Source organism: Vanellus vanellus (assembly GCF_965231255.1).
Source record: "Vanellus vanellus genome assembly, chromosome: 14".
Taxonomy (NCBI): domain Eukaryota; kingdom Metazoa; phylum Chordata; class Aves; order Charadriiformes; family Charadriidae; genus Vanellus; species Vanellus vanellus.
The window spans coordinates 12,711,936-12,724,454 of record NC_138919.1 but is presented as its reverse complement, the minus strand read 5'-3'; the positions used below and the strand labels follow the sequence as shown (position 1 = coordinate 12,724,454).

General features: G+C 48.8%; 1 protein-coding gene across 1 annotated transcript in view; it reads right to left on the bottom strand.

The window, feature by feature from the left end:
- The window catches only part of PKD1 (polycystin 1, transient receptor potential channel interacting), a gene marked incomplete at both ends in the record, with an annotated part of 96,062 nt that overhangs the window by 46,337 nt on the left and 37,206 nt on the right, over positions 1-12,519 (bottom strand). The window contains 5 exons of the mRNA XM_082490521.1: positions 1,392-1,575; positions 2,381-3,049; positions 5,192-5,361; positions 6,748-6,819; positions 7,940-8,011. Coding sequence (XP_082346647.1) covers positions 1,392-1,575; positions 2,381-3,049; positions 5,192-5,361; positions 6,748-6,819; positions 7,940-8,011 — 1,167 coding nt within the window. The remainder of the gene's footprint in view (positions 1-1,391; positions 1,576-2,380; positions 3,050-5,191; positions 5,362-6,747; positions 6,820-7,939; positions 8,012-12,519) is intronic.

Here is a 12,519-nt window from a genome sequence, read left to right as displayed (position 1 = left end):
TTTTATCACCAGGGAAATCGCATCCTGGAACTGCCTCATTCATGTTTATCTGAATGGAGTAATAAAATAAATACATGAAATAAAGGGGGCTGGGGAGGAGAGCAACATGGGGCAGCAGCTGGGAAACAGCTTGGGCGGCTCGTTCCCTTCTGAGGTCTCATGATTTCCTTGCGCTGCAGTCCATCAAAAGCCCGGCACGCAATGCCTGATAAATCAGCGCACCAAGTCACCAGTCCCTAACCCGCGGGAAGGGACAGCCTCCTCTTCCCCGGAGCAGGGACCACATGTTTGCAATCTCAGGATAAATCCCAATGTGAAGGGAACAGGGCAAGGATACAAGTTCGGGAAGAAGGGGTTGTCAGACCTTCAGCAGGACTGTTCGAAGCCTACGTCACCAGCAGCTGCTCCCTTCACATGTGCTTTCTGGGCTGTGTTTATTAAGAGGCAATCTCCAACATCTGCATCTGGGAGCTCTGACAAGAGCTGTCAGGCCCCTGAGAGCTCTCATGGCCGTCCTCCCCCCAAGACGGCTGGTTGTAGAAAGGGCACTTAGAGGGGCGGATTTAATCAAAGGCTGACACTTTCAGTGCTCTCTGTTTATAAAGCCCAAGTCCTGAGGTAGAACAGATGCTGCTGGAGCCTGACACTCAGAGAGGAGCGCTGCTCCTTCTCAGGATGTGAAAGAAGAGTGGAAGAGGTCTGGGCTTCATGCTGCAGCCATGTCTGGGAGGGTGCAGGATCCCAGCTGGGAGGCAGGATTGCAGCATTGGTTTGTGCTTTGCTAGAGTGGTTGCTGGATGCCATAGTGTCATGCATGGGACAATCCAGCTGTAATTCTGCTGATGGAGGGAATTGGTTGCAAGGTCACCCTCAGGCCCTGCCTGGCAGCCAAACTTCCTTTGGACTCAAGCATCTGACCCCCTCCACCATCCAACCTGAGTCTGCAAATTTTGCTGAAATCCAAGGTGGAAGGTCTGCTCATCCCAGCTCCGTTTGCTCCTGACCCTGCACCTCTCTCCACCATTTCAGATGCACCCACAGGCACAAATGTAGGGTAAAAGATGCCCATCAGCAGCAATCCCACAATTCCCAGTTCTGTCTTCCAGCCTTTCTGCCCCAATCCCCTTCTTCCCTCCACAGCCATTAAGCAAAGAAGCCAAGTTCAGCAAGGGCTCAAGCTCTGCTTATTCCTCCTCTTTGCTCAGCAGCCTCACCCATACCATCTCCTCATGCTCAGCCTAGACCAATGTGTCTCTCCAACTGGACTGGCTGCACAGGGCTGCCTGCTGCCAGGCTCGGCAGGACCCCCCACCCTGACACCCCTGCAGATGTGACCCCAGGAACACAAGACCAGTCCCTAGGAAATCTTAACCCTTACCCTCCTCTCTTACCTGATGACGTGAGCAACCAAGAAGCTCTGAATCTCGGGGCTGCTCACAAAAGCCAGCTCTCCGTTGCCATGTTCCTGGCAGTGCTGCTGGGCTTCCAGCCACTCAGCCTTCTCCACCACCAGCTGATAGCAGTGGTTATTGCCCGGGAAAACCAAGCCATCAGGAGGACACATGGGGTGAACTGCTGCAGGAGGTAGAAGAACACAAGCATGATGTCCCCAACATAAGAAGGACATGGACCTGCTGGAGCGTGTCCAGAGGAGAGCCACAAGGATGATCAGAGGGCTAGAGCATCTCTCCTATGAGGAGAGGCTGAAAGAGTTGGGGCTGTTCAGCCTGGAGAAGAGAAGGCTCTGGGGAGATCTTATTGCGGCCTTCCAGTACTTAAAGGGGGCCTACAGCAGAGCTGGGGAAGGACTTTTTACAAGGGCATGTAGCGATAGGACAAGGGGGAATGGCTTTAAACTGGAAGAGGGCAGGTTCAGATTAAACATTAGGAAGTTTTTCACTCTGAGGGTGGTAAGGCACTGGAAAAGGTTGCCCAGAGAGGTTGTTGAGGCCCCATCCCTGGAGGTGTTCAAGGCCAGGCTGGATGTGGCCTTGGGCAACCTGGTCTAGTGGGAGGTGTCCCTGTCTATGGCAGGGGGGTTGGAAGTTGATGATCTTCATGGTCCTTTCCAACCTAAACCATTCTATGATTCTATGTCCTTTCTAGGGGCTCACACAGCCCAACCTAATCTGGGGAGTGAGGCTCCAGGAACATCCCATCCTTCTCATAGCCCATAAATCCCCTTTGCTGTTGAATTGCACTCTGTGCAGTCACCTTCTTGGCCCAGGACAGTGCAAAACACTGTCTGGTCAGTCAGGGGAGCAAGGAGTGCCTAAAGGAGTCATCCCTTACTCCTCATTGAGAAGGAATGGAAAGGGAAGGCCCAGGACTCAGTGCCACCCCTTCCTTGCCCAGCACCCACCCAGCCAACCTTGCTTACCTCTGCCCAGCTCTCCAGCCTCTGTGGTGATACCGTACAACACTGCAAGGCCAGTGCCACCTCTGTTGCGGATCCATATGTCCAGACTCTCATTTGTCTTGACCAAAGAAGGACATTGCAGTTCTAACTGTTGGGGTGAAGCCACCACCTCAATTTCTGCCTGCAGGTGTAAGACCTTGGTGCCCACAAAGATGGTGGCACTGACATTGTACTGCCCAGGTAAGGTATATACGTGGACAGCTGCATTTCCAGTGGTGTTGAGAACCTCTGTCTGGTCCCCAAATTCCCACAGTAAAGTGCTGACAGCAATGGGAATACTGACATTGAAGAGCACAGCCTGGTGTAGGCTGTACCTGGGCTGAAGTCCTGTGAAAGAAACAGGCAGCTGTGCCTGGAAGGGAGAGGGGATGAGTGATGGGCCACCACAGAACTGCCCGGACAAATGCTCAGTGCAAAATGGCAAACAACTGGAGGAAGAGTTTGTTTCATGGGCAGTACCACACAAACACTGCCCCTGGGTGCTGAAACCTCCATATTCCTGGTCTTCGGCATTACAGAGGGCACTGCAGGTCTCCTCGCTGAGGTTCCCAGGGTGAACAGACGTGAAGAGAATGACAAGTTCAGCTCCTTCTGTGTGGTTGCTTGTCAGACACGTTATGTATTGAGCTCCTGGGGAAAGAACAGAAGATCCTCTTGTAAATTGACACTGTGAAGCCATGGCTTCGTGAAACCCTCCAAGAGACACCACCCCACACCCCTGGGAATGGACTTCTCCTGGACAGCTCCTACTCCAAGCATTTCCTTTTTGAGACTTGCCTGGGAAGTCTTTAATGCCTCAGAAACGCTTTCCAAACTCTTTGTGCTAATTAATGATGACAAATAACAAGCCAATTGCACAGATTTATAGAGCAGCAACGCTCATCAGATAAAAGGGGTCTTTGGAGAGCCTGGCAGTCCCATGGGACATGGAGCTCCTGAGTCTGACCCTCAAAGGAGCCCAAAGGACTAGCCACCAAGTAAGACCAAGACAAAAGGTTGTCCCTTGGCTGTACCTTGGTTTGGTCTGGTGCAGCACGTTTCACTACATGCTGCCCGAGGCATCCAGCAACAAGTCTATAACCAAACACAGCTGGACAGAGTGGCACATTGGGGGCATAGCGGAAATGCCACCGGACTCTCCATCAAGCCCACGCTGGAGCTGGGCAGACACTGCAGCCACCTTCCTCCTTGGGGAGAGCCAAGGGCTTCCCATCCACTTGCAGGCAAAATCTGGTGATAGAAAAGAGGGCAATGCCACACACAGCCTGCACCCAAGGGGTGTGGAAGGATGCACATGTATGCTTTCATGGGAAGCAGGCACAGAAATAACACATGCCTGGCTACAGGGAGCACAAACACACATGTGCATGGACACGCAGGCACATACAACGTTGGCAGCCACAACAGCCCCATTCCCAGAGCAACACCTCATTCTCTTGAATTTACTTCCCCTTCACCGGCTTGCAAGGGGTGGGATATTTCTCAGCCACAAAGACACAGGCAGGGCCTCTGCCACGTGCACAGCCGCAGCCCAGCTGGGACTGCCTGGCCTCATCTCCAGCTCTGCCCACGCAGTCAAGCCATGTTTGCTCCTCTGTTTCTGCTGGTTGCTACAACATCTCCCCCCAAACATCTCAACAGCTCCAGCCTTGCGTGATCTTCCCACACCAAATCCGCCCAACTGTCCAGCTTTCTGCATGGCCTTCCTGCAAACGCTAAGCCACTTTTCTTAAGAAAAGTCCCGTGAGGAGGACCACAGCATGGGAACTACTTTGCTTTTTAACATCAGTCTGGTCATACTAGTCACTCCCTGCTGGCCAGTAACAACTGTCAGTAGCTGGTAGGCTGTCCCCAGCCTACTCCCATTACACTGAATTACCCAGAAGACAGCTTTACATTATTGTTTCCACACTAACTTAAAGTAGTTCAAGTGGGGAACAACTAATTATCAAGGGGAATAACAGTGCCGGTGTTATTCCCCTTGGTAATTCCAGCACCAGGCAAACAGTGCACTGGCGAGATGCTGCAAGGCTGGGGTAACTTTGCTGGGGAAAGCAGAGCAACCACCACCCGGGTTTTGGCCCTGGGGGCGCACTGCACTTCACCAGGCTGGCTCCCACCAGCTCTGGTTCCCTCAGCCCTCATCACTGCATCCTCTCGTCGTGCATTGAAGGAGATGCCTGATGCCTATCAGGGGGAGCACTTGCTCTCCCTCTCTCTCTCTTACTCAGAAGAGCTGAGCATCCAGGCAGGACTAGTTTTCTTAGGGGTCCCCCTTCCCACCCCTCAGTTAAACACTGCCTGATGTTTCTGCTAGCCAAAGCGGTCAGAAAAATGCACCCGGAGCAGGAGACGGGCTATAGATTGGGGCAGCATTCATTTAACACTCCTGCCGTGGAGCACTGTTACCAGCAAAGATTCAACTTAGCATGTCTTCAGATCCCATCAACTCCAATGAGATTTCACTGCTTAAAGTCAGTGTTAAAAGCTTGAGAGAATGAAAGCCTAAGGCTGAAGGTCATGGAGCTAGTGTCATCTGATGGCTGCCTGAAGCTTGGTCTGTAATGAGTTTGCTGATCTCAGCCCTGGTGTGACCTACGCAATCCTTAAGGCATCAGGGTACAGTCATACGCTACCGTTATTTGCTTAATTAGATTAGAACTGGTGACTTGAGGTCTAAAGAGGTCTAGATGTGATCCCCAGCTGCCCTTGGGCCCAGCATTTCCAGCGGTTTAGTCATCTCCCCCACCACAGCCTGTAGTGTTTTCTTACCGCAAGTAGCATTGATGAACAAGACATCGAAGAGGGAAAGGTTTGCCACCTCAGGAGGGTGGGCACATCTCGTATCTGATGCCTGAATAACTCTCACTTTTCTGTCTTCCACCCAACGGGGCAACCAGGAAAGTTTGCAGTCACAAACAAATGGATTCCAACTTAAGTTTCTGTAACAGGGAGATCAGACAAAAGTTAGGCATTAACTTGACATGTGCTCAGTGTTAATTACAGCAGCGTGCAGATCCCTCACTGTTCCCATCTGTGCCACTCCACTGAAATGCTTCAGAAAGAATCGTGAGTGCAGTTAATGAATAGGGAATCAAGCAATAATTAACATGATTTTTCTAGAGGCTAGAATTAGGCAAGTACTCCAAGTACTTTTTGCACTCTACAAATAATTGTTGCAATTAGAAGCAAATTACAGACACAATCTTATATTTAAAATAGTCTGCCATCTAACAGCCATTGGATGTAATGGCAGTCTCTCCAGCTAAGGGAGACTATTTACAGCTCCATTAAAAAATAGCTAAGAGAATAAAATTGATCTGTCAAAAAAGAAATGCAAAGTCAATGATAATCTTTCCATGTGGCAGTTTAATGAAAAGATGGAAACTTTAATTGCAGCTAAGCTTGATCCAAATTACAGCCTTTGGCATTCAGCTGCGAATAGGACAGAGATGGAAAGCTGTTTGTTTAGCTGACGCCAGCTGGGCTGGGCTGCCGCAGGGGCCGAACCCAGGATTTTTACACTGAAAGCACCACTTTGCCGGCCAGCCTTAGCAGGGACAGACTCACTTAGACCTAGCCTGGATCCTTTGTGCCTTTTCAGTGCCACTTGTAAGCAAAAACGCAGAGCTGAAAATGCCCTTTGTGTCTTGTCTTCAGAGAGAATGTGCGGTTGAGCTTTTTTCTTGCTTGCCAAGAGTGATTGCATGGGGTTAATCCTTTGGCTCATTCAGATACAGAACAGCCATTCTGCGCTGTGACTTCATGTATCTCGCCTGGAAATATGTGGCTTCCCCTCGCCTCCCTTCATGTAACAGCACAGATTTTAATTACTTCAATTGAAAACCACTATAAACCTAAGAATTTGAATCACTTAGGGAGAACATCTTCACGTGTCTTCAAGTGACTTAGACACCTCAGTCAGGGTCTCCCAGTTTTCAGGTCACTGCCCTTTTCGTTAGATCCCCCAATCCCAAGGCGTGACCATACAAACAGGAACAGTAACTGTGACCTGGAGCACAGAACCTCAGCAGAGATGGTGTGGGAGAGAAGCAGGGAAGCCAAGAAGGCAGTGGCAGAGGGTGGAGATATTCAGGCAACACAAGCAAAGTCTGGGAAGAGGTTAGGCTTGAAGGACACCAACAGGAGCCAGGAGCAGGACACAGCTTGAGGAAGAAACTGCAGACAGTCCAAAAGGCAGCCGCTTGGTTGTGTACGTGCTGCAGATCTCCCCAAGAGAGTGTTGCATCCCACCCAACCGGGAAGGGAAAAGTTGTTTCAAGGAAAGGTCTAAGTAAAGAACTGGGAAACAAAGAGAATGAACTTACATTTCACTTAAATTAAATAAATTATCAAATATTCCATCTTCTAATGTAGAAATCTTGTTGTGGCTTATATCTCTGTAAAAGAGGGAAAATTAAAAGCAAAGTTCATCATGCTGGTAACAACTTCCTGACCAACATACAGGATCAACCTCTGTCCCAAGCTCTGCTTCGGTACTAGTTACCCTCTGAGCACCTTGAGTCTCAAAAGCCACATGCATATGATAGCAAAATGGCCAACCAGACACTAAGCCACAGAATCACAGCATGACTGAGGTTGGAAGGGACCTCTGGAAGTCATCTGGTCCAACCCCTCTGCTCAAGCAGGGTCACCTAGACTGGACTGCCCAGGACCATGTCCAGACTGCTTTTGTGTATCTCCAAGGATGGAGACTCCACAACCTCTCTAGGTGGCCTGTTTCTGTGGTCAAGTCCAGTTCCAGCATTCCAAGTCCTTCCATAAGTCCTCCTTTTAGGAGATTTTTGAGGTGTGAAGATGGTAGGCTGTCCAGGCTGCCAGCTACTCAGCTGAAACCACCAAAGCAGGTTTTGGGTTTGGTTTTTGGCTGTACTGGTGCCTTTTTTTATCTGACAGTCCATTAAAAAAAAAAAAAACAACCCCCAAAAAAACCAGTTACTCTTCTCTATGAACCATCAGCAAGTAACAGTGCAAACTCATCTGATCAGCAGCTGTACCAGTGAGTTTGCTAATGGTCAAAGCTCTCCTCTTCTCCTGGTCCACAGAGTCTGGGCAGTTTTTGAGACAGCTCAGGCTGTGGGGAGCAATGGGACATCAGGCCTTTCCCCCACTAGTGCTGGGCTCCTGAAAGGACCCTCAGATTCAATACCCAATTCCCTCAGAAGATAAGCGGGATTTGGACACCACAGCTTTATCATAATTTTCCATGTACTAACACACATCTTGCAACAAATCTCATTCCCTTGTCTTGATCTCCTCTCCATCTAGCAGTAGAGTGGGTCAAATCCTGCCCAACTCTCTAAATGCCAGTAAGTGAATCACCGGAATGCGCAGCTAAACACCTTGAGGAAGGAGCCCATGGACACATCTATCTGGGGCTCAACAGATGAGGTCAAGCAAGAACAAGGCTAACTGATGAAACACAAGCATGCATTCTAGGTACCAGCTCAAATGTGCACAGTGAGCCAGAGGACCGGTAAGGGCACAGCGTCTACTTACAGTTTTGCCAGAGAAGTCAGGCTTTCGAATATCTGAACATCTAAACCACTGATCTTGTTATTGGAAAGATCCCTAGAGAAAGAAAACACAATTTTCAGCTTTTTTTCAACTTAATTTTGCCATTCCTCCATTACTAGACCTTAGAAGAGCCTCTCTCCAAACTCCATCCAGACTCCAGACTGGAAGGTTTTGGTGCGTTAAAGTGGAGCGCTTCTCCCAGCCGAAGAAAACACCTTTCCCAGCTGTAAAGCATTTGCTGCTCAAAGCTTTGTATGATGTGTAGACAGAGACTAGGGCTATCATTATACGCATACCATTCTGCAGCATATCTAGAGTAACTGCAGACATGAAAAATGTATTACTAAATTTGATGTATCTTTTTAAAAAAAATATTTGTCTAATATATGTTCAAAGAAGTAATTAAGAAATAATTTAGACTAAAGTAGTAATGAACTTAGAGAAAAATTTATGAGGAACTTCTAAGTCCATTTTTAGTGCCAAATCACTGATGATTAATTACACAATTGATGCGTTCAACTTTTATATTTTAAAGATCTTTTTCTTTCTCTTTGGAAAAGCTTAAAAGGAAAGAAGAAATAACAAAGAATATTTTCCGCTTAAAATCAGGTTAGATTGTCCTTATAAAAGGAACACTATTTTAAAAAATCTCTAATCGCCAATAGCCTTCAACTCATCCAAAGCAAAATTGTTTCTGTCCTCCAGTCCAGCTCTCTCTCCCCACCTCATGTCCTCTTTTTCATTTTTAAAATGTCACTCAGCTAAGAAGTGAAAGTTTCGCTGATCAGTCTCCACTCATTCCCAATAAACTTCACTCTTTGGTTATAAATGAATCTCCTTTGGCCAAAACCCTCTTTTAGCAGCATCAAAATACTTATTCCAAGCCCATACAATGGTTATTATCTTTCAAGGATTTCTGGCAGAGCTCCACAGAGGCAGACAGGGCTGGATTCGCTGCAGCCGCAGCCGTGCCATGTCAACAGAGACATTCTCCTGCCCACCTCTTTTCTAACCTTTTTTCCTACAAGCATCTCCTGTAATTTCTCCTTGCTGCCTCACCTCTTATTTTTATCCCCTAATCAATAATTTCTTGGTTTGATCTCACATTTAAACTTAATTTAGCTGAATAAAAAGAACTCTGCCAAACTGGCAGGAAAATTGCATATGATTCCAGGAAACTCTGGGGATTAGTAAGAGGGATGGATGTCTCTTTAAAAGGTTTGAGTTTATTTTCCCTGATTTTGCTGTCCAGGAGTTCTTTGCCAAGCTGAGTGTGGATTCAGAAGAGTTCATCAGCAACATCACTAAAGAAGTCCAAGAAATGTGCAAAATAGAAGCTCAACAAATACACTTAAAAAAGGATGCTAGCAAAAATATCTGACCAAGCCAGTGTTCTTTTGTCTCGGGGTAGCTGAGAAAACAGTTAAAGAATACAGAGCATCCTTTGCTGAAGTGACACAGACCACATGGGAGTCACATTCTGCACAGGAGACAGGAAAGTCATCTCCAAACCCATTTCCATCTTCCACTTGCAAGACAAACACCCAAGACCAGCTTGGGCTGGAATCCCAACTGCTGCCAGCCAGATCAGACCCTTCCCCAGGGAGGCTTCTGCTCCACCTCTCCTTGAGTATTTTCTATAAACTGTACTCCTCTGCCTCTGCACCTCCTTCCATTACTTGGCCAGTTTTGGAAAGGACCAGACCACCAACCAGTTAGCTTAAGGGAAGCCAGTAAAACCATTTCTCTCCTTTGAAATACCTGGAAATAACCCATTTAGTTTTTCGGCAGCACCTCAAGCCCAAGAGAGAAGGAAATGGTGTTTCAGCTCTGATGTCTTCCTGCTCCTTGCCCAGAAAAGAGAGACCTCCAAAACAAACCATTCTGCTGCTAGAAAATCAGGACTTGGGCATTTCAAAGAGCCTCTTCAAAAGTGCTGCTTGGCTGCACGGAGAAAAGAGAGTGCAGAGCAGTGTGAAGCTCTCAGCATCACAGATGGCACAATCAGCCAGCAAGTACCCGAGCCACACAGGGTACCGGGACAGCCAGCCCCAAGCCCAGCTGCCTTCTCTGCAGCTCTCTGCAGCTTTCTCTCCATCTCTCCCATCTTCCTATTTCCCAAGTAGGAAGGGAAGAACTCCAGCAGGGTAGGTCTGCTTTTCTCCATCCCTCTGACACAGTGCCAGGCATGGAGGGGTTGGTCCTGAGCCCTCCCTAGCCCTTTACAAAACACCCCCTTACAAAGATTTCCATTTCATCTCAAAGAAAGCTTTTAAAATTCAGGTAAGTGAAAGCTAAGACCCCAAATCCTCTACTCCCAGGGGTCAGTCAGCTCTGTTTCTTCCCAAGAGCAGGACCAGGGATGACTGTGACCTGGTAACCGCTCCAGAAAGATGCAGAGAGGCAGAGCTGCTCCCACCAGCCAACAAATGGGTAAAATGCAAAACCAGGCAGTAATTCCCCACGCAGTGCGGCTTTTACACAGTGTGTTGGACTGACACTAGATGTCACTGCCTGCTGAGCAGCAAGCACGGGGGAAGGAGCTCCTGGAGAACACGAATGATCCAGTGGGGACTCAAGGGGTGCAGGATGCCTAGCGGTTTGGCTATGGCTGGTGGGTTTTGCTCAGGAAGGGCCTGGAGGAGCTGCCTCCCATAAACCAAAAAGTGACAACCCTCAACCCTCTGATTTGCTCAAGGGACTATGCTGGTTTGTATGGCCAGGACAGCTTGTGAGGCTATAGGCCACCCGGATGCATGTCTCTGGGGTGCCAGCACTGTCATGCCCCAGTGAGACTACACAGTGTCATGGTGGAAGGGCTGGAGAGGGCTCCTGAGCCTTTTTCCTCTTCTCTTGGTAGTACAACTTGGCTGTCATTCTGCACACACCATCACCAAGCTGATGCTGCCAGATATTATCATCTAAGCTCACCCATCTATCTGGCACCCACTACTGTCATCCAAAGCTAACACTGACCCACAGCCCAGCATGCAGAAGCTCCACCAGTGGGCTTCAAAGGAGAAAGCTGGCGCTCAGTTCCCAGGCAAGGCTGCTTTAGAGATGCTCTGAACCTTCACAGGTTATAATTAACCCAAGCTCTGTCTATACCCTGACACTTTGTCACTTAACTACAACTCACATGCTTTGCAAGGGATCCCAAGACCTTGGCTGCCACCCTCCATCTTCCACAGCCTTAGCTCCCATCCAGGACCTGCAGAGAAGCTCCTGTCCTCCATCCAGACCAGGCACTAGATGGCAACCCACAGGTACGTAAAACCAGAGCACAATTCCCTTGCTGTTTTTTACCCTTGCCTTCACCATCTGATGAAGAACCGGTATAAAATCTCCCAGATTTCAAGCTCCCCAGACCTCCTTGGTGCAGAGCCTGCAAGGGAAGCAGAGCTCCTGTTGACAGGACAGCTTGGAGAAGGGAGGAGTGGTGGCAGATGCCAGCGCCTGCCACCTCCAGCCGCGAGTCAGCGAGCTGGGCTCCCAGCCGCTGCTTGCCTTCTCCCACTGGTCCCTCTCCAACCTGTATGGAAAATCATATTATGCCTTCCTAGCAAGGGAAAGATGGCCACAAACCAAGCTAAGTTGCAGAAAAAAAATAATAATCAGGAAACACTGAGCAATAAAACCCAACGCAAAGGCTGTGGGACGGAGCTCAGGCTCTTGGTGCCACAAACTGCCACGACTGTATTTTCCCAGCCCACTGCCAGGCCGGAGGAAATTCGGAGCAGGTTCAAAGCAGAGCTGAAGCCATCAGAAAACAAGGCTCTCCATTGAAATGCACTGCGCATGCAGACTGACGCCCTCTCCATGAGAAGAAAGAAAAATTTAGTTTATTTGTGCCACAGGGAAAATAGAGAACACACTGTGCTGCCTGGAAGAGGGCAACAACAGGCAAGTCACAACTTCTCAATCCTGCCTCAGTTTTCACACCTGTAAAATGGAGCCATGTAATGCCAGAGGAGGCTGGGAGGGCTGGCCCACTTCTCCGCAGATCTCTGTGGGACAAGGGGCACCAAAACTCACCAACGACTATTGTATAGAACAAGAAGTGTGTGAAAGATGCATTACAGAGAGCTCCCCTTGGAGGTCCCTAAGTGCCCCAGCAAACACTCACACATTTAACTTACATCCCTAGCAAAGGAAGTTTTTCAAAAACTTCTTCTGGAAGTGGAGTTGGTCGTGGGGGGAAGGTGAAGCTTCGGATAAGGGAACATTTGGTAATGAGGGCATCAACCTGAGCCTTGGGAGCCTTCAGCTCCATCCCAGCTCTGCTACCAACTCTCCATGTGATGCTGGATGCACCACTGAACCTCTCCAGAGCTGTGTACCCCAGGTCTAACAGCAGCCCGTCTCACAGAGAGTGTGAGGATGGATCAGTCACAAACACTGCCAGTGAGATCTCCTGCAGATTGGGTCAGATAACTTCTAGGGGTAAAAAGCATCAAGCACTGGCATGCCCTCGCCTAGCTGCTGCCCTCCAGCAGCTGCTGATGGAAGAGAGCAGCAGGGCTTTGTCTCTTTGTGATGCTCAGACGGGCTCCACAGCCCTG